This window comes from Perca fluviatilis, chromosome 9 (assembly GCF_010015445.1).
Source record: "Perca fluviatilis chromosome 9, GENO_Pfluv_1.0, whole genome shotgun sequence".
Taxonomy (NCBI): Eukaryota; Metazoa; Chordata; class Actinopteri; order Perciformes; family Percidae; genus Perca; species Perca fluviatilis.
In genome coordinates this window covers 18965302-18988394 of record NC_053120.1, presented here as the reverse complement: position 1 = coordinate 18988394, position 23093 = coordinate 18965302, and the positions used below count along the sequence as shown (strand labels likewise).

At 39.5% G+C, this 23093-nt stretch overlaps 1 protein-coding gene across 9 annotated transcripts in view; it reads right to left on the bottom strand.

The window, feature by feature from the left end:
* The window catches only part of LOC120565155 (arf-GAP with coiled-coil, ANK repeat and PH domain-containing protein 2-like), a 54082-nt gene that overhangs the window by 15887 nt on the left and 15102 nt on the right, over positions 1 to 23093 (bottom strand). For 6 of the 9 annotated variants that reach the window (XM_039810613.1, XM_039810608.1, XM_039810614.1 and 3 more), the window contains exons 2-11: positions 20653 to 20710; positions 18246 to 18365; positions 17574 to 17627; positions 14244 to 14302; positions 12842 to 13025; positions 9546 to 9590; positions 9369 to 9464; positions 5359 to 5433; positions 3702 to 3713; positions 1340 to 1402 (exon numbers count right to left, since the gene is read on the bottom strand). In XM_039810613.1, coding sequence (XP_039666547.1) covers positions 1340 to 1402; positions 3702 to 3713; positions 5359 to 5433; positions 9369 to 9464; positions 9546 to 9590; positions 12842 to 13025; positions 14244 to 14302; positions 17574 to 17627; positions 18246 to 18365; positions 20653 to 20710 — 766 coding nt within the window. The remainder of the gene's footprint in view (positions 1 to 1339; positions 1403 to 3701; positions 3714 to 5358; positions 5434 to 9368; positions 9465 to 9545; positions 9591 to 12841; positions 13026 to 14243; positions 14303 to 17573; positions 17628 to 18245; positions 18366 to 20652; positions 20711 to 23093) is intronic. The other 3 variants (XM_039810615.1, XM_039810611.1, XM_039810612.1) reach the window with 2 other exon arrangements.

The following is a 23093-nucleotide window of genomic DNA, read 5'->3' as shown; positions in this document are numbered from 1 at the left end:
CTGTAAATTTAACCTGAGCAAAAGCTTATGTTAAACCCCATCTGCCCTATGATACCCCCACACCCACACACACACACACACACACACACACACACACACACACACACACACACACACACACACACACACACACACACACACACACACACACACACACACACACACACACACACACACACACACACACACACACACACACACACACACACACACACACACACACACACACACACACCTTAATTAAGACAGAAGCCGAAGAATAAAACACTTTTGCTTTCATGTGAAAACCTTTCTGGTTCTCTAATTTCAATAGGTTGGTAGGTAGGTTAAAGGTCCCATGACATGGTACTCTTTGGGTGCTTTTCTGTAGACCTTAGTGGTCCCCTAATACTGTATCTGAAATCTCTTTCCTGAAATTCAGCCTTGGTGCAGAATTACAGCCACTAGAGCCAGTCCCACAATGAGCTTTCCTTAGTATGTGCCATTTCTGTGTCTGTAGCTATTGAGGAGGAGAGAGGGGGTGGCAAGGTGGAGGGTGGGGGTGTGGCCTTGACCAACTGCCATTTTGCTTGTTTGAAAGCCATGATGTCTCTCTCTCATGGGTGGGCCAAATTCTCTGGGCGGGCAAAGCAGAGAAAGGGGAGGTAACCTTGCTCCTTATGACCTCATAAGAAGCAAGATTCCAGATCAGCCATCTAAGCTTTAATTTTCTTAAAAGGCAGAGCAGGATACCCAGGGCTCGGTTTACACCTATCGCCTTTTCTAGCCACTGGGGGACCATAGGCAGGCTGGGGGAATCGATATTAATGTTAAAAAACCTCATAAAGTGAAATTTTCATGCCAAGGGACCTTTAAGACATTTCTGTCACTGCTTGGGTCTGGGAAACAATTTTCAACCCTGTTACATACATTTCAAAAACAGGTAGTGGTCAACCTAGTAAGGCTGTTGCTCTTAGTTCATGAAACATTTGAGAGATGTAAGGTTTTCACCCGACAACAGAGATGCGTTAATTTATTATCCAATGATCAAACCAGTGACAATGGACTGCAAAGCAACAAACCACTCACTGACATCAAACCAGCAACCTGAGTTCACTGTAGCAGACACCGGCACCAACAATGAGGCATAAAAAAAAAAAAAACATGCTGCATAATCAAGACAAATCAACACAAATGTATGTGTAGCACTCTAAAGTGAGGAAACAGACAAAGGTGCAAACATCTATACAAACACTGCAATGCAGTCTCTTAGCGTGTGCAGGAGAGGAGATGAAAGAGGGGGGCAGGTAGGGTTACAAAGCGGAAGTCAGATGGAAATCGATGCGGTGACTCTACGTACGGAGGTCGACCTCCAAGCGCAAAAGTTGCGGCAGTCTGGTAAAGACCTTGGCTGAGTCACCTCCTAAAATGTCACACACAGCAAGAGAACGGCACACAGAGAAAATAAATATGTATTTCTTATGCTACCACAGGATTATTAGAAATCATGGATTTGTCAAAATACAAAACGGCGTAAACACAAGAGAAAACAATCACACTGAAAAACCATAAACACAGACTATTCCTATAAATAGCCACAGATACTGTCGCATGCATGAACACACACATACTCTAACTCAATCTCCCTGCTTTAGGTGCACTCACCAGATACCAGACGTAGTGAAAACGGCTGAAAATCTTCATTTTTCACCAGGTTTTATAGAATGTGAGCCCCCTTTTCTGTGTGTGTGTGTTTCCCTGTGAGGCCAATGAGTCTTCGCTATCTCAAAGTCTACCTTTGTAGCATCTCAATGGCAGTGTGTCACTATAAGCAGCGTGGCCTGTCCCTTCTACAAACCCTCGCCTCCTCCTCTCCTGTGGCTGTGTATGTCTATCAAAACTTTCGTCACTGCCTCTGCTGCTCCTCCTCCTGAGGCCTAAGTGAAGGTCACCTGTGTGTGTGTGTGTGTACTGCTGGTGTGACTGTTGGGTTAGAATAATCAAGTGGACCGTGCAGAGGATCTTGGGCATTAAACATTTATACTGACTTTAAATGAACTAACAGGCTCTCATCCCCTTCGTGTGTGTGTGTGTGTGTGTGTGTGTGTGTGTGTGTGTGTGTGTGTGTGTGTGTGTGTGTGTTTTAGTTTCGCATTGCCAGACCTATCTCCACAGCGCCGCGGAAGTGTGTGTTGATAAAGTAGCTACTTCTTTAACCATGCTAAAATGACTTGAAAAAGCAATCAGTGTATATGACAGTTAAGAGACTCTGGCTTAGTCCTGCAGGAAAACAATCAAACCAGCCATTTCAAAACCAATGAGGAGTATTCTCTTTCTTTATGAGACAAGACAGGAAAATCTTTAAGTCAGCAGCCTGTCTCTCTCTCTGGGTTACCACCACTGTGACGCTCCCATGCCCTGTGGTCATAGTGCTGCTTCTGCACAGAGGGAGATAGGAAGCATAATAAACACAACCTCAGGATCCCTTTCAAATCTCGTGAGGATGAAAGGTTTCATCAATACAATGATAATGAGAAAGTTTTGTGTGCAAGCAGGAATAAAGTGGACAGTGTGGATAGGACTGAAAATACGGAAGAAAACTACCCTAAAGGGGGCAATAAGTAAAGGTTTTTCAATACTAACAACTCACCTTTACAAGACTTCTGGCTTTTAAAACTCACTATCTTGGCTCATACTCGGATATAAAAGGAGGAGTTTCACAACACTGCCAGTGTGCCCAACCTTTGCATATTTCAAACATTAAGTGATGAGGAAAGCACCACGAGTAAACAACCTGCATCACCAACGCAACTACAAAGGCAAGAGGAGGAGTCAGAGACATGTGTAGTCTGTTTTGTTTATGTTGGTGCAAATGCCCCTAGTGACTAAGGCTGATACAGATCATTAGATCAGTTTACACTAATTATACTTTATTAAATCAGCATTGTATGTTCTATTGCAAGGTGGTAATGTAGCTTGATGGGTAAAGAACCTGCGTTATCAGGCCACAGATACAATCCCTGCCACAGTGAGTACAAGTCTACAGTATATACAGACAACCTGCTGACGTGTCTTTGACAACAGGAAATAACTCAACCTGGTCACTCACTTAAAGTCAGCCTGGGGAAGAGTGTCAGCCTAATATAATAAGTAACATGTGTGCACTTTGACCTGCAGGACTGAGGAAATACTAATGTGTATTTCATTAAAAACAGCACAGGTTAATATACCAGAGTAAAGCCACTGTAAAGTATTGCCAAATAATCTTAATAGCAAATGTTTCAATTTGAAATGTTTTCAAGGTAAATATGCCAGTACAATACATTTCTTTTCCACTACACTTAACATGCTTCACTTCATTCAACTGGAAACCTTTTGGAGATAACTAAAAAGAAATGTAATAAAGATCATCCTTCTTGCCAATACCAAACATACTTTAGTTGGTTTAGAATCTGCAAATAACTGAACTCAACTAAGCACAAAACAAGCAGCATGGTACAATGTGGACAGTCATGTGCAAAAAGGCATAATGGTGTCAAAACAGTCTCAATTTGAGGGCATCATATCATCAGTTTAATCTTGTGATGAACCAGCTCACTCATCTTGCTACAAATGACGTGAGCTGCAGAGGTTGAGTCCAAGCAGTTACAGCAGCGTGTACAGTAGCTATTCGACCATGCAGGCATGACAATGGGGGGAAAAAGAAGGGTAACACAGCTTACCTGCAGAGCAGCCTGAAGTGAGTAAAAGAAGAAGAGATGGGGAAAAAGAGCAGAAGTAGAAGAAAAAAAGGAAGACAGTTGGTTAGGAGTGTCTGTGAATAAACAGCTAGACAAGAGAGAGCGAGTGTCGGGAGCGAGAGAACATATAAATAGCTTCTAGATAAATTGAGGGAGGGGAGGTGGAGGATAGGTGCTCAAGGACAGGCGGAAGTTGGCGCACGTACCATCACTGACTGAGCAACAGGGAAGAGAGAGAGAGAGGGAGAGAGGACAAGAGGCAAAAGAAAAACAGATGGAGAAGGCAGACACAAAACAAACAAAGCGACAGAAGGAAAGAACAACAGAGGAGGTGAGAAAAGAAAGACATCTCAGAATTTGTACTACTTGCACACAGTTGGAGACTGAACTGAACGTCACTGATAGGCAGACAAATTAAAAGAAGCCCAGCAGACAACAGCTGGGTACAGAGCTGGCAGATGTTGTCTGGAGTTAATGATGCTCTGTGATGTACAACTAAAGCTAAGGGCAATTTACCATCGCCATACTGTAACATAACATAACATCCACATATCCTGCTTAACTTTTATTCTGTTGAGGGTTCATAGAGCTCAAAAGAGAAGAGTGTCCAAAATGATCAGAAGCCAAAAAGGCAAAACTTTTTTTCAATAACTAGTAAATGTTTCACTTTTAGGGGCAAAAAAAAAAAGAAGCTCTGATAGTTCTAAGTATCACATTTCAGCTATTGTCTCTTTACATTTAATTTACGGTCAAAACTTCTGGTGCACCCTTCTTGTAGTTAATATATCCACAAGTGTGCCTAAGTGGGGATATTAGGGTTGGCGTGTGTGCTGACCAGAGATGGGAGGATTCTGAAACTCAACCTTGTTTGTCCGAAAAAGGGTTTCCGTCACTCGTCAATAATGCATGGGTGTGTGGCTGAGATCATCCTTAGGGATCACCTTACACCTGAGGGAGGAGCACTACCTCCATTCACTCAAATGACAAACGTACAGTGAATGGCTGAAATGGATACTGTAGCTCTGGTATGTGAATGCTCCCTTGGGCAAATTATTTTATATGCAATATTTCTTTCAATTGCAAATAAGTGATTTGTCCTTAGATTTCTAATAATTGAATTTGAATGAATGAATTGAATAAAAACGTGAATGCTTTCATTCGTTTTACTGTACCACAAGCTTATAATATTTCAGCATGGTGTTCAGAGAGAGAGTTCAGTGCAGGTGAGCGGTGAAGGAGGTTGTGATCAGAGGGCTACGAGCACAAGAGGCCGTGGGGTAAAAGATAAGTCCCGCAAGATTCCAGCAGAGTGCTGTGGGTTTTCCTTTTAATGGGAGGAGGTTTGAGTGCAATGAGAAAGGCTTTGTGGGATCTAACAGCCATAAAGTCACTACACATGTAAGAGAAATCCAGGCTCAGAGTAGCTTGGCCATGTTGAGCACACAGAGTAAGTGAGCAGAGGAAATGAGAATAAAGTTGTCATTTATGATTTATATTCACAAGTGTGCACCTAATTTGGCTGTATTGTGGTTAGTGTTTTTTTATTTATTTATGAAAGTGTGTTTAGTTTAAATTTGTACATTTGTACATTTGTTTTTAAATGTAAAAGAAAATGGGATCATATTGTGAGTGTGTGTACCTTTTGCTGGATGGTGGAGTGTTTTTGCTCCATGTCCCTCTTCTCTTTGGCAGCATCCACCACCAGCTGGTCCAACTGCAAGAGACAGAACAACTGATTAGTCAAGCTTACCAAACCACCTGGTAATGAGTGTTTGATTCAAAACAACATACAGGAACTCTTAAGACACAAAATATGAACTTATCACACTCTTTCTTTTGATTTATCTCGCCATACAATTATCGTTATTACAATTGCAGATAATCTAAAGATGGGCCATTCAAATCAAAACCTTCTCTTTTGATTGCACCTCAAAGGTGAAGGCAAGCATGTGTGCACAGAAGCTTTCCTTTCTATTCTTGAGCGCATAAATGATTCCAGCAAATAAACAACTTTTCCACAGGCCACATCGAGACAAAACAGGCCTTCTCCTCTAAACAAAATGGACTGCGCTGTGGAGGCTTCATCATGTGTGAAATTGGATGGGGGGGATGACTGATTCTCCTCATCCCCGCGAGTAACCATTGCGTGTAGAGAGGAAAATAAAGGATTCTTTTGAGAAGAGAAGAAGGCAACAAATTAAAAAAAGGACTTCAATGAAGTGCTAGAGGTCATAGGGTGATGCCGAAAATGTGCCCTTTTGCCTTACAGCAGATTCTACTCAGTGCTTTATGAGTCTGTAACCGCAATAGTGCTGGGCAATATATCAACATTTTATCGATATCGTGATATGAGACTAGATATCGTCTTAGATTTTGGATATCGTAATATGGCATAAGTGGTGTCTTTTCCTGGTTTTAAAGGCTGCATTACAGTAAAGTGATGTCATTTTCTGAACTTACCAGACTGTTGTAGCTGTTCTGTTATTTGCCTTTTCCCCACGTAGACATTATGTCCACATTACTGATGATTATTTATCAAAAATCTAAGTGTGAAGATATTTTGTTAAAGCACCAATTGTCAACCCTAGAATATCGCCGCAATATCGATATCGAGGTATTTGGTCAAGAATATCATGATATCTGATTTTCTCCCTATCGCCCAGCCCTAAACCGCAACCTGACCTAAATCATCGTGTCTCGAGCATCAAACACAAAGTGATCACTATCTGCGTCTTAAACATGAGTGATGCATGTTTACTACACATTAGCTGTGTTCATGTTAGCAGTTACCAGTTAGACCAGTTACTGTACCACAACTTCAAGCTAAATGACATTTCATACTAATGAGTTACAGAGAAGTCAGTGTGCCAAATTAGATAGAAGAGGGTGGAACCAACAATTTACTTCCTTGCTGATGGCACTAAAGTTTTGTATTATAGCTTTTAACAGCTGAAATTTTCAGCAAAGCAACATTTTGTTTATTATCTGCCTAATTCACAGTTCTTTCTTCCATAAAATATATGTTATACTTAATTATACTTTTGTGGAAAATATGACAAAAATGTGATCCATTTATTTCAGAGAAGACGGCATTTGAGGGAGCCGGATCTTTTGTTTTGTTTGGAGAGGAAATGGGTGGACGACAAAAAGGCAGGCTGATAACATCAGATGGGAAATGTTTTCCCCTGTCGCACAACAGTAACTAGTCCAGTCCAGTCCATGCCGTCAATCTGCTTCTATCTGTATCTGCAAAGGCAGGTGTGTGTGTGTGTGTGTGTGTGTGTGTGTGTGTGTGTACCTCCACATATTCTGTGACAGACTCACCTTACCTTTAACATCTTATCTATCTCACTATGCAGCCCCCACTGACAACTATGCAGCCACCACTGACGACATCAGCAGAGACAATCGCCTCACATGTTTGATTCTGCTTCGGTTTGTCTCCTACCCACCAGAGCACCCGACTGAAACAATTTGGTCACTCTTTCTTCTGCTAAAATCTGTCTTGACATGTAACACTATGATGACAAGCTGCATGATTCATGGAAAAGATAGAAAACATCCTTTTGAATGAATATATTCATCCCCACATGTTCAACCCTGAGGCTTTGTGTCATGGAAAGAGGTTATTGGCAGAATATCTTATATTTAGAAGCAGTCCAGCAGTTTCCAAATGCAAGGGTGGAAAAATGGCATATTTGACATGAATCATAAAGTGGTCATTCAAACACATTGAAAACATAACTTCAGCAGTGTATATGGTTAACAAGATATTTGATGCCAAAATATCTTGATGCCCCCCCCTACTGTAACCTTCTGTATCAATTATTCAGCTAATATCTATATACCAGCTCAGTAACTCATTCCAAAACAACCTAAGGAATGTTACCGTTTACAGTTCCTCAGTTTTCTGCAACTACTGTATGTGTAACTTAAACAACCTTCTTTTTTTATAATACTTCTATAATACTGAATATATAAATATCCAGTCTTCTGTTCCCAAGCAAAAAACACTAGCAGCAATATCATGTAAAATTAAACGCCTATAATGTAGTGTACATTTACTCCAAGCTGGGTTGGAAAACAAGCTTTATTTGTTTACCTCCACTTCAATCATTTCCTCTCAACAAACTTTATAGAATAGATAAAGGCCAGAATGTACTAGCATTTTGTTGGTCTCTCTAGTGTTACATTTTCCCACCCTTGATTTCTCATTGACTACAGGCATCAAGTCATATTATCAGACCTGTTGACAGCTCCTCCACACCTCCCTGCACAGTCTCTCCACCTTCTTCAGCTTCATGATGGAGAGGAGAAAAGAAATTATCCAAAATCCCCTGGTTACTGCTTCCCACAGCTCGGGCTCTGATCTTCCTCTCCTTTCAGTTTCACACTGTTCCAAATTCAGTGCGACAGGCTTACAATCCACACAACGCAGCTATACTTCTGTAACCAACCCTCTATCTCTTTCCCTCCCTCTTTTGCACTTCTCTCCCTTTTTCCTCACACAATCCTTGCAGTCTTTTGAGTGTTGAAGGCTTAAAGTCCATGCCTTTCCATTCTACTTCAATCACTTTTTGCTTTGAGAAGATTACATTCCGCCTCTTATCCCTTCCTAAAAATCTGCTTTTCAAAGTGGGTCCTGTCTTCCTCCTTTTCTTTTCCTGGCCCTCTTTGGTTCTGTCTGTCAATCTTTTTATCATATGGTTCCAACTTCAGAGCATGAGGGTTAGAAACCGCAACTCTTCTCTCCAATCCAATTAAGAGGACCACTGTCCCAACTCTTCAGATCTCACTTCCAAAATTGTCCTTATTTCTGTTTCTCAAATACAAAAACACTGTCTGGTTCCTTTTTGTCATCGGTTTGTTGGTTCAAACATCAGAAAAACATGTTTACAGGCTACTCTTTTCTCTTAAGAAGTGTCCTCTTCTCTTGCTCCTCTCCAGCTCCCCACTCAGACAATGGACTCCTTTCTTCCACCCAATGTTGAGAAATATCATCCTCATATTCGGCTCTTCTACGACTTCAGTCTCAGAGTTTATATTCCACAACCTTCAGCATCACTCTCGGGTTTCTTTGCTGTGTTCACTCAGCTGATTGTCAATGAGTCGGACTCTGGGAAAAACCTTCTCAGCCCTCTGGCTGCTTTCTTCCTCATTCCTGCTTACTCTAACATCAGCTCCACTGTGATTATCATCTTAAAGTCACATTTGGGCCATCCTGTGGCTCAGAGGGAAGGCTCTGTTTATCAGAGGATGCACACAGACACACACAGAGCTGAAATATCAAAATAGACTCATGTTTGCTTATGTTGCAAGAGTTCATATACTGTATGTTCTAATAACATTGCATGTGTTGTCCAGGACTAGCTTAGTGTTTATTTTTACACAAAGTATTAAATTAAAAGGAAATAATTGAAACATCCAAATTAATTAAGGCAGAGTTCAATACCTTCTGGCAACAAATTAATGTAATAGTATATGTAAGATATACATTATTACCTTGCATAATAAGTGATGTAAAAATGTTGACTAATGAGTAACATTGAATAAGATTTTTTTATTTTTTAAGGGACTGTCAAACCTCTTAATGCGCACAGACACATGGGTTTGTGTGTGTGTGGGTGTACAGTATACTGTAGCTTTTACCTGTCCTCCAAGCAGTTTCATTAGAGGTTGTAGTTCACTGAAGAGGTCATATCCTTGGTGGAAGAATGTCAGGTGGGCGTACATGAAGGACAACATCTGAGGAGAAGACGGTGAATATTCAGAGAGCCAGTCGGAATGCTGCACGGATAACTAGATGTGTAAGATAAGTATACTCACTGATTTCAGGATTTCCGATCTTCTCTTTGATTGTAGCACATTGATCTGTAATGAATAAAAACAAAACAGTGAGAAGTAGTAAGGTTTTTTTTATCACTGATGCTTTTGAGAAATACTGATTTAAGGTATAACAATGAGGAAAACTCAACACGTACATGAGCAACCGCCAAACTAAAGAAAATCTAAACAATCATCTGAGAAACAGATGAAAGAAAGAAATGAAGAACATACGACAGAAGGGGAAATGAGGTAAGATACAAATGAAGGACAAATGAAAAAAAGCAGACAAACGTGAAATGAGTCAAACTGAAGCAGACAAATCACACAACACCCCAACCATTACTGGACAGTAGTTCCTCGTACAGACACCAGGAGGAGCTCTGTGTCTCATGTTTAGCTCAGGGATGCTGCTGTTGTAGTCTCTCTCTCTCTCTCTCTCTCTCTCTCTCTCTCTCTCTTTTTTTTTTTTTTTTTTTTTTTTTTTTTTTTTTTTTTTTTTTTTTTTTTTTTTTTTTTTTTTTTTTGCTAATTACCACTGTACTGCTGTGTGAGGTGGAGGTTAATTTAGCAGAGTACAGATAAATTACGACCTGATGGTTGTACATACAGATGGTGATGCTGGCTGGCATTGTGACTGACAGGAACTAATGACTGGTGTGTGACAGTAGAGCCACAGTCTGAGCATGGTGGATGTATTTGGCTACTATGGAAGGTGAGGCAACTTCTGAATTAATTTTACCACTCTGCCTGGATGAACTTTGGTCCAATGGTTTTGCTTTTTTGTGGTCATGAAAACAGGGAAAATGCGATAATAAAATGCTTGTTGTGGCGAGCAATATTTTTATCTGGCTGTAGGCTGTGAGGCCCTTTTCCTTAGTAACACTAACCACACTTTGTTTTTATATACAGATTAACTCCCACCCAGGGGAGGAAGCTTATTTTTCCATCTCCTAGCCACAGTGGCTGATGCGTTGCAACTTTTACAAGTCCCCTTGTCTCGATTAAGGTCAATAAGTAGTTTTGAATGGAGTGGCACCTATTAAGTGGTTGTTAACCGGCAAAGTGCATCATGGTGTAAACAAACACAGCTGCCACAGGCAACATTTCAGAGCATTTTGTTGGTAAATTGTGGTAATTCCACACACCCACAAAGGTTGAGCAAGATTTAAGCTTATCACTATTTAGACGGGTAATTTCACGTTTGTTAAGTTTATCTCTACTAAGTGTTAACTGTGCTTCTGCTTTTCTGTGTTATGTGCGTAATTTTAGGCAATGGTTTGTATATCAGGGGTGATAAGTTACATCTGCATTAAGTCAGGTGGCTGTTTTATCTGTTTTGCTGCATTACATTTACATGTTTTTTCTAGGCCTGACCAACAGACAATAAAGCAAACCCAAAGTTTATAGTTTAGATCTAGCTCTTACGTGGCACAGCAGGGTAAAAGAGAAATGCTCCATTCTTAAAATGTCATGAATGCAAGTCTGGCTTACAACCTCTCTCATATATTTTCCTCTCCCTCTACCATCTTGCATGTCACTGTAAACTGTACACTGTATAATTAAGCAAAAATGCCACAAAAACAATCTTAAAAGAACAAAAAATAAAGCTAAAATCTTTCCTGCAAGCAGAGCTGCAGAAAGCATTTTAAAAGTGCTGACAGCACTACCGAATGTGAAACTTTAAAGGAGACCCATTTAAATTAGCTGTGCTAGCTGCTGGGCTTATAGATTTCCAATAAGCAGACAGGCAAGATAAAACAAAAACTAAAGTAATTTCTTACAGCCAGGCTTCATTCTATGAGAGAGTGATTATGCAGTGGGCCTATGAAGCAAGCTGCCAAACCTATTCTGAAATGTGCTTTTGAGTTTCTTTTCAAAATCTAATTTTGGAGTGAACTGTGCCCATTGTCTGTTTCTTTGGAGTGAGATTTAATAACAGGGCTGGCAGCTGCCTTATCAGAAAGCATGAAGCATTCACCAGTGCTACTGTGGCCACAGGCAGAGACCGAGGACTCAGCTGATGTATTCCATGTTACATTAGCAGTTTTTACTGCAATAGGTCAGAGTACAGTACAAAACATCTGTTTGGCTTTGACATAAAAAGGTCTAACAGATCTAAACAGATTTAAGTACAAGAAAAAGTAACATTTTTGCAAAAAAGGAGATTTGATTTAAAAACACAATATTAAGTTCCCTGAAAGTAGTTAGACCTGAAAGTTTTTTTAAATACATTTAAACAAAATCTTTTCAGTTGTTTTCTTGTGTACCTCCTCCCCCCTTCCTCTTCTGCTTGTTATCAAATTGTCTTACCTAAAAATAATAATTTCTCCACCATAGTGCTTCATCAAACATGATGGCTTAATATTTTGTTGACCCAAAACTTGTCAAACTTTAACATTTAATGTTTTTTTCTGCATTTATTTTACATCAGGCTGATGTGAGGCCTAATGTGAAAATATCTATGAACTCCTTAATAGGGTTAGTTATAAACATGAGAAGAGAGCAGCATTTTATCCATTTGTTTATTAATTATCTAACGGTTTAGTATTGCATCTATGCAAATGGATACAGATGTAGCATGCCACTATGTGCTATCAGGTCACTGTTTGCAACAAGAAAAAACTACTACTACTACTACCTTCTTCTTCTTCTGCTACTCCTGTTGCCACCACTACAACTAATTCCAATGCTGCTCACTGTGTCCTGCTGATGCATATGCTACTACTATTTTTGAGCCAAAATCAACTCTGATGTGGTAAACTGGAACATGACAGGTGGATGAGGTTCGGATGTAACAGAATCAAACAGAGCTGCTGTTCATTCCTCTCTGTGCCAATTTGGCATTTTCAACCTGACTTAGCATATATTAAGTTCCATATCCAAATCTACATTGGCGAGGGTGCACAGAGAAATATTGTACATGACTGTGTAGCTGGGCTTCTTTGTTTTAGGCTGCATGTCAGCAATCTCTTGCTAAATCACTTTAGAGAACCCAATGTAATGTTTAAAGTGCTGCAAAGTGTGGACAAAAATGAGGCTGAACCTCAGCAGAATTCACTGATTACTGATTATTTCACTGATACTGAAATACAGTAACATGGACACAGCTTTTCTATCATTTTATATATAATTTTTTATATATAGTATAAGCATAAACAAATACACTGCCATACGACTGCTACTTGAAATTTCCACAGATTTTGTGCAAAGCAAGACTTCTGACAAATGTTGAGTTTTGTTCATTACCTGTCACTAAAAGAGTTTTACAATTTGAATCCCCAAAGGGGTTATTGTACCTGTAAGACGTAGTCAAGGACGATGTGTCGGAAGCACTTGCGCGTGGCAGTGAGGATGTTGGTGGCCTCCTCCACCTCATGCTGCTTGTTCCGGGGAGCCTGGGCGTTCTTGATCAATGCCGCCTCCTTTTCCTCGCTCACTTTGTCAAATTGCTTCTTGGCTTCTTTGAACTTACGTATGTCGCTGACAAAGGAAGGGAGGGGATAAAGGTTTAATAAGACAGAAAAACACATTAAATATAGTGCATAGTGTACAAATATTTTTAGTATGTAGGAGCAAATAATAGGAAATAGGAAAATAATCAGTTGTAAATGAAATCTAAGATACTAATTTATTTATTACAATGTGACAACAAATTAGTTTTTTCGCCATTGATCACTAATCTTGAGCACTAAAAATATGTCTTGTTACTTGAACTGGGTGGTAAACCCTTATATGGTGCCACAACAATTTTAAGTACTACATTTTCACACAATTTAGAAGTAAAGTTGAAGGGGTATAGGACATGTCCCTTTGTTGTCAACAATCTTGTGAGTGGGAAGATTGAATGTTAAAGGAAACAAAGTTATCTCAGGATATGAAGTAACACAACCATGGTCACGCAACAGGAACACACAGGGGTTAAAGGTGACTTCATAAGTCTTGGTCGGCTGGAAATCCAAGAAGGTTAAAACAAGCAAAATAATTTTCTAAACCTATTTGACCCAGGTCTTGTGCTGTGAGTGACTGGGCAGTACCACTTCTCTTGAGGAGGACAAAGTACTCAAATTCGGTACCCCACATTTGTTCTTTGGTGTGTTTTGCCTCAATGAGATTAATGTTTAAGTGCTGCAAGGTAGTGAGTAATTACGATGGAACATATTTCCCAGCTTTCTCTGAGAAGCATGGGTGCTTCTGATATGGGTGTTGGTATGCCAGGGGCAAAAGCTGCTAATCCTTATAATGAAATAAACCAGAAGGGCCCACTGCTTCCTGCACTTACACAAGCAGTCTGGAATTCAGAGCTGTATTATGAGGCTTTTGAACAGGGAGACATGAATAGAAAACATTATAATATATACTAATATAACTTAGTGTCCTTACGTGCACCGTCTCTGTATCATCCGCCCATCAGATACATCCCTCCAGCTTCTGTTTTACATTCACAATTTCCAAAGTGGGCTTTCTGTATTCAATATCCATTACACTTTTCCTCCAGCACAGAATTAAAGTACAAGTATATTAAGTCCAGTATTCCTCGTTTTAATTTGATCTGGGTACAAGCATAAGTAAAATCTAAATGTGCTGTAGCTTGCTCTCACTGACAGATGACACACAATGTAAAATGAGGCCATTCTTCAAAAGCTCGGATTGCTCAAAGATATAACCAGCTTTATCCATCTTTATTTAATTAATACTCACTCTTTGACAAATGTTTGAAGCTGGATCTTGATTGATCTCTGGGCCTGATCAAATAATATCTGTAAAGAAAGAAAGAAAGAGTAAATGCTGCTTTCGGTTTGGCAAAATAGCTTCTATCTAGTTAGTTGAACAAATCAAGCATTGGACATCTTAAGGCACTTCTCTAAGAAAGCAGCAAAAAGCTGACAAATTTATTCACGTTGCAGGCCACGGGATGTTTTGCAAGTCAGCATTCGGCACGTCTGTTTAGGAGGATTTTTGTTAACATCACAGGGTGCAATTAAGCAGCTAAAATTAAACAAACACGCTGACTTTGTAAACTCCCTTCATAATGACTTAAACAAGAGAAATGACGTTATTCGCCTATTCTTGGGGGTGATTCATACCCTCATTAACCTGCATGCTTCTTAAAAAATGAGCTACCAAACAAAAGGCCCAACACACGCAGAAGTCTCTCTTAACAGGGCTTCAGTGCGATTTCACGGCCAGAAAAGACAATATGAGCAGTGAGGCTGGGAGAGGCAACCAATGACAAACAGATTGAGCACTGTGTTTGAGTGGATCATGTGCTGAAAGATCGCAGAGTGGCAAAAACCTCTCTGACAGTCAGCTGACGTGACCAAAGTTTCCACTGTTGAGTCACAGTTGCAGGCCTGCACTGTGGCTCCTGGAGGCTTTTAGGGGTCTAGTCAAGGAAGCTGATAAGAGGATTTGGTGAAGAAATACTCTGCTGTTGAGTAATGGTAGACTGCCCAGCCTGCAGCTTTTTGAGATACTAGTTATGAAGACACATACAGTTTCTTATTTAATCTGGCAATATTACAGGCTGGCTTCAAGGTGGAACTAAGACCCAATTCCATCAAACCTGAACAAAACGAGCCAAAACCTCACATGTAATGATGTGATGAAATATGAGATTTAGTTGACCTATAAAGTATTGTTTTCCACTTCACCCAAAGGATAAAGTTTAATGCTGCATTCAGCTTTAACTGCTGTATATGAATAGTGTTAAGTCAGTTTTAAACAAGGTAAAAAAATGGTACTTATAGTACTGATTAATCAGCTTTTTTTTTTATTAATTAAAAGGTATTGTGGAGGATTTTCTTTTTCCGGGTGGATCATCAAGACTATTGGTCCTCCTAGTTGTCAATCATTCTGGCGCTATGTTTACGTAAGGCCGTCATACGTGCTCGTCCCTAGGGTAGTTTTCGCTTTCTGCGCATGAATACTTTCAGGTGTATATGTGTGGTGAGCTACGAGTGTTTACGAAAGGTATGACAAGAAGAGAAAGGCCTCTGAAGAAAGAAACCAGACCGGAGTGTTTTTGGGAGAATGTTTCACACGCTGGCGTGCGCTAAAAGCACGGGTTGGGCTCTCCACTGATGCCTCAGTCGCGAAGTTTCTACTCGACAGGTAAAGTTTGGCATGCTATTTGGAGAAATCCATTTAAAATCACTGCTAGTGAAAGTTGATGTAAGCTATGATTAGCGATGCTAGCCCTGGCACAAGTCACGCACCGCGCAGACACAGTAAACATCTCAATTTGTGAAAAAGTGCAAATCTTCTTTCTGAAAGTAGCTTGTATGAACCATGCCGACAGCAACTTGTAAACAGTGCACTCTCGTGCACACGCTTAATAGGCGTTACGTCTCGGGAGCAGGTAGAGTGTTGCGCATGTGCATTTTTTCAAAAAGTGGAGAGGGCGGATCTTTTCTAAAATTCGGGAAAATCCTCCACTATACCTTTAATTAATTAATTAATTAATTAATGGTTTTCTCTACAAATTGTGAAACAAATATGGTCACAAATTTTCTAGATTTCAAGGTGACGTATAAAGATAATTTTGGGTTTTGACATTCGATTTACTATACTTCAAGAAACAATTTACATTTACAAGGCTGAAACGTTTGCAATTTTGCTTTAACGATAACTTACTAATGATTAATCGATTATCAAAATAGGACCTGATGAATCTCTGTCAATCAACTAATCAATTCCTGAAATAAATGCATCTAAATAAAAGTGCCTTTAACTTATTTTACCATGCTCTTGCCCACTAAAAATGGTGTTGGTAGTTGTTACAGCAGCAGCAATAGTATTAATTAGGTGTGTGCAAAACAGGTCTTTTTGACACTTAAATAGAACGGCGGATTTTTTAAATATTATTAGTTAAAGTGATCAGGTCAAAAAGTCCTTCATGAATAAAGCCTATTAATCGACGTTTGACTGTTGATCATTCACATGCAAGATGTTAAAGTTCCTGATCTTAACAATACAAGCACAAATATAGCAAAGGTTCAATTCCCGGTAGCAGCACCTCTGGCAAAGTTGTTTATTCTAACAAACATCTCACAGACAGTGTGATGCTGGCTGGAAACTCACTCTGAACACATTATGCAGAGCTAATAGAAACATGACATGACAGGAGAGATCAAGCAAAAAACTTGTACTGTAAAACAAAAGCCTCTAGCTCGCCCTGTACATTCTTTCTGTGTTAAAGGAATTCTTAATGAAGAGAGGAAAGTTGTGTCTCCATTTCTGAATATCATCGTCATGCCTACCAGAGACTGACAACTGAGGAGGCTAACAAGGGGACAGAACAGCCACATAATCAGATCTGTCCTACTGGGCTCCTTGGAGTGTTTGGTGGGGGACAAGAGAGGATAAAACAATAAGGCCTCATGTTTATTTGTTGTCCAAGATCTAGTGATTGAAAGTGGAGTGCATTAATACTTAGATTACTCTAACTGAAGCCTAAAATGGTCTCCAAGAGGACAACCACATGATAAACTCGGTTTTGCATTCTATCACCCCTTTAAAGATTGACCACGACCATGTTTACCTCAGTAACGCATGATTTATTCTACCAGATACCACAGATTCCACAACATGGAAGGCAGGGAATAGATTTTATGAGACAGGAAAATCCTCTCTTTATACCCAGGACTTTATATGCTGGGAGCAGAAGTAACTTGGTTATTTTTGTGATATAGTGTTCTATATGTAGCTATGCCAATTACTTCTGTACCATAAAAGCAGTTGAAGGTTAAACATCTTGCTTAAGGGCACCCCTACATAACTGCTTATCCCCTATAAAGCATTTCTTGTTTCCGCTTCCCTTTGTCAAACCAGTGGCCATCCTCTCACAGACATAATGTCTCTGTCTTGTAGTCTGCTGCTGTCCTTCCCAGCAGTAAATAAAAACTCTGACAGTTAAAGAGCTGCCAGACTGTTGGCCCAGCTGAGTTTTGTCATCACACAGCTGTTTAGGGGGGAGGAAAAAGACAATGCATCCGGTTTCACATGGCAGTGATATATAGATGTGCATACCGTGTGATAGTTGATCATCTCCTGCAGGCTCTCAGCAAACTTTGTGAGACTGGACTGTGGAGAGAAAAGGAGGACAGCCATGAAGGCAGGCAGAATAAGAACATCACCATGTATTCTTATAACAATAAAAAACAAGGCCTGTATTAAAACAATAGGATGCACATTTTTACTGCATGCAACATTACAGACATGTCTGCACAGACACAGACTCTTCTGTTAGACAGGAAACTTTGGTCTTTTTTGGAGACACAATAACACTTTAGGAAAGAATTGTTTTGGCGAAGTTACTCTGTCCAAATCCATGCAGTGTGTGAACTTCCTACCCAAGGGAGAGGCATTGAGGGAAATACACAAAGGCAGAGGAAAAGCTTGCCTCGCCATGTCATGTGGGAAAACAAAACATCTGACCTCGTCAAGACCCAATGGACAGTACAAGGTTTTACTAGGCCTCATGTTTTAAAATGTTGATTTAATCTGGTAATGTCATGTAAGGATGAAAGCACTTGAGTCAAAAGAGACATAAGGTAGTGCGTGCAAACAGAGAGAAGGTACAGTAATTGTATACATTGTCAAAAGAGGCCTGCCCCCACACATGCAAAAAAACAAACCCACACTGTACTAATGCTGGTGACTTTCTATGATTCAGATCAAGCAAGGTTGTTTTTTGTTTACCTCAATGACCTCATCTTTGGTGGACTGCTGGGCTAGCTCCCGGATCCCGCTAACAAACTGCTTGTTGGCTGCATTGTAGGCTTTTCCAGCATCAATCATCCCAATACACAACTTCACCAACTAGAGAGAGAGAAAAATTTGTTTTTTTTTTTTTAAAATTAAATTTGCATTTTTGCTTGAAATAGATTAAGGAATCGTAGTTTTGTTGGAATGTGGTGCTGCTGAGCTAAAGACTAACACTGATGCTTAGTCAGTTTCTTGGTAATTAACAACAGGCACTCCTCTCCCTTTCTGACTTATTGGGGGCAGATAATTCCAAATTATGTAAACTCAGAACAAAACGCTGGCCGTTCTCCATCTACTCCCACACAGGACATGACACAGAGCCTGAATGTGCATCTACAGCCAAAGCAGCTAAATAACTCAACTAAAAATGCTAACTTTAGGCAATTTCTTTAACAAATTAGTACATTATCAACAGTAAAAAAATACATAAAAGCTGATACAATATTAAACGCTTATTTCTCCCTATTTAAACAATTGACTGATATTTTGCATCAAGCCTCAAGTAAATTAGGGACTTGAATCAGAAATTAAATAAAACGTAAATTATTTTAGTTACAAATTAAACTAATCTTAATCATGCCGTCACTCAAAATGTGGAATTTCAATTTAAAAACACAACATACAGATTTTTTATATTATTACTTATCAGCAGGTCTTGATAAACACACATGCACATGCTAACACCCAGCCACTTAAACAAACCATCATAGTCGTCTGTATTTCCTCTACGATCTCCTTTGCATATTTTTCTGTCTCACACATTCTGTTGTTGGACCACCATTTCCACCATGACAAATTATTATTGTATTTTTTTCTCTCACGTGGAGGTTAAACATTTTAAAAACCTTTTTGATACTTAATGAAGTTCACTAATTTAAATTAAGACTTGACTACCACTGCTTTTCTCCACTGCACCTATGCTCTGTTCCATGTGGGTGTAAACTCAGTTGCCAGTTTATAGGTACACCTAGCTAAAACTAATGTCTAGTTTCTAATGAACTGGCAAATGAATGTTTGAGCTGTTTTTTTGCATGAGCTTGTTGTTTTTATGACTTTTTTGTGTGCTTGTTTGATTAGTAGTTACGTTTTCAATAAAATGTAGTTCAGAAATATTTCAGGTACATACTGCATTTAAATTTTGTTCTATTTTATTAGTTTAAATAAAAAGGAACTGCGGACAAATCACATTTCTTTAAAATAAAAGCATCCCTCACAGTTCTATCAAATCTGACCTCAACCTAACCTGTAAGCACATCCAAAGCCTCGTAATAAGACGTCAGCTAGCCACTGTTACAGTCTCCAGTCCATTAGGAAAATAGCCCTTTTATGAGCAGATTTAATATTGGCTCAGTTAAAAGTCTGTTTATTTTTGGTGACATGGCTATGTGTGTATATGTATGGCAGGTAGGAAGCTCAAAGAAAAAGTTGAACTATGGACTCTTCAGCCCCTTGTCTCTCGACTCCACCCACACACACACACACACACACACACACACACACACACACACACACACACACACACACACAGACACACAGACACACACACACACACTCAGACACACACACACACACCAGACACACACACACACACACACACACACACACACACACACACACACACACACACACACACACACACACACACACACACACACACACACACACACACACACACACACACACACACACACACACACACACACACACACACACACACACACACACACCAGCAGATCCTTCCTCTCCAGAGCAAGAGGGGAAGTGAGGCTGGGGCTGAGTCACAGAGGTGGGGTGAGGAGGAGGCTGGGACTGTGTAAGACTGTTTAAGTACAGAAACAATGAACTGGGATCTTCCAAGCTCGAGGTCTCGCCCTCAGCTAGTGAATACACTCTCAGCTCTGCGGGATCCATTGGGAAGAGGGATTGGTTTGCTTTCAGGGCAGGACACATCTACTCATTAACACTAGTTTGCTTGGTTGGTTTATTAGTTTAGTCTAGCTATACCACAGTGTTGGCAATGAACAGAGATGTGATCTGCTCCAACTTCAGAATAACTTCTACATTTGAAACACTTAAGTGAGTCATGGTTTTTAGGAATCATGGAAGTAAACTGACCAATTACAGCACATACTACAGTAATGGGTGCATTTCTTCATATACACACCCACATCTTTGTTGGCCAGGTGCGCAGTGTTATGAGTCTTACTCAAAGGCAATCTGTCAGGGGATATACCGGGGACAAACCTGCAACTTTCCACTTACAGGATGGCCACTGTCGCTGCTCTCTCACACAGTAGAACAAATGAACAATTGAGCAATGTTTTTCATGGGTGGTACTGACTTTGTCAAGCTTGGATTCCAACTCGCACACATCCCCCTCCACTTCCTCTATGGTGGCTCTGTGGGGAAAGAAAAAAGCATTTGAAATCAACTGTTACCATGATTCAATACTATCAACTTTACCAACATTGAGAAGCATTTATATGCTAGGTGGTAAAGGGAAGATAAAAGACACACTGCAGGACAATCCTTGTGTGAAGAACATGAAGTCCCTCTGTGCCAATTTGATTTATGGTCTTTGCCACATTATTATCATCTTCCTATTTATCATATGTCCTGCGTTCACTGTATACAGTACAATGAAGTAAGGATGTTTTAAAATAAAATAAAGTCAGCTTATTTCAAAAGCTAAGGCATTTAATGTTCTACATGACAATACTCTCTATTGATCTTGGGTAGAAGGGAAGCAAATAACAGCATATGCATATAAGCATTTAGAACAGCACAAGTATTCCTGACATCATGTCTTGATTACCTCGGTAGATTTTTTTGTCATCATGCTCTTTGATTATGCAATACATTTTTGCCAAACTGTTGCATTTTATATCAACATCCTAATGATTTAAATACAGGGGGAACTTCAAGTGTTCAAAATGTAACAATTACATTTCAACAAACGCCCATATTCTACAATTATAGCCTCTAAAAACTACAATTGTAATACATCATATTATACACTTTTACAGTACTGACACAGCCACGTGGAGAAACACACACCATTAGAGGTAGCCTAGGAGATAGATAGATAGATAGATAGATAGATAGATAGATAGATAGATAGATAGATAGATAGATAGATAGATAGATAGATAGATATTTTATTAGGATATATGCAATTTAACATGTTACTGTGACCTTACTCCAGTGTAGGAAAGGTACATAAGCGTCTGATAAGTGTCTCTCCTACTGTACACAGTAAACTTACAACAAAGGGTAAAACACAATAAACCACTAATAATTTTATGAAGATACGTTTATAGTTTACTCTACTCAGGGATACACGGTGCTTGCTGTGAACTCAGGTGTGCCTAATAATTACAACACTAGGGCAGGTTGTGCTCATCACCCTACTATCCAAACACAAAGCAGCAATAGGCACCATTGCAAGATTAACGGAGAGCCAGAGAAGAGCATGCTTGTTGGACTTTGTTTGCACATTATAAAAACTGAACGTATGACACAGTACTAACCTTTGTATGGTGTTAAGTCTTATATCATCAGCTATATCATACAGCTAAATTGTGGCTTTTTGATGATGCATGTTCCACATTTACAACAGTTTAGTGGTAATATCTGCAAAAAGGCTGGAGCACTCTGTCCCTTTCTGTTAATTTCTTCTAAAACTGATTATCTAGATGATTATTATGATGTTGCCCTCAGCGCCACTCACTGGAGATGAGAACATTTATTTAATGCTTGAATGTAAATGTCATTGTTTTTATTCAACGGAAAACTCACAAGATGTCGTGTGAGAGTGTGTCCGTATCGTGTGCCAGTATAAAGCATAGAGATTAAGAGTGACACCCTGCAGTAGCAGCGGGTGGCATTTCCTAAAACCCCTCCAGCTGTTTGTTCTTCCGTATGGTGTCACACTTACAGCTGCCAACATCTGGTCACTGTCGGGGGAAAAACAAGAGGCTCACTGAGTGCTTTCAGCAAGACGTGGGATCAATGATTCCTGTGTTTTTACTGTATGTGTATAATGTGTTTTATACTTAATATTAATCTTAGGCATTGTATTGGTGTCTGTATAATTTTTAACAATAGCAAGTCCTACTACAATAAAACATTATTTCAAAGCAGGGAACACTAGAATCCTAAGCAACATAAGTACAAATTTTATTTTACTGTGTCACTACATTTACAGTAAATCCACCTAAATAACTTTTTATATCTATCAACACATACCTTCTGAGCTTAAGTCAGCTTGGAGGTTGTCGTCTTTTATATGAAGAAGGTAGTAATTTAAAGTACTGCTTGAGGTCATTAAGACAAATTCTTATACTTTGTGCAGACTGAAATATATTGTATCTGATATCCAATGCATTTGTCTTATTTACATGTGTTCTTCATCAGCAAGTAACAATGCTTTGGAACAGAATACTGTATATTTAAGCAGAGATTGAGCAAATCATTTTAGAGCTCTCCAAATTTAGGAACACCAAAATGTTTAATGAAACCAAGAGAAATATCAGGCAGAATGCTGAAATTGGTATTAAAAAAAACCTGTCTGAGTCTGGCCTGAATGGAGCCAAGAATCCTTTAGTCCACGACCAAGACTCTAAGCTTCACTATCTTCAGGAGTGGTGGTCTATTGCTGAACCTGAGCTCAAACCTTGCCATGTTTAAAATAAATATACGATATTCATTTGCTGGCTATTCTACCAGAAGGAAATAACTTGGTGTGGCAGCTAAGTGTAATTAAACAGAAAAGCATGAACA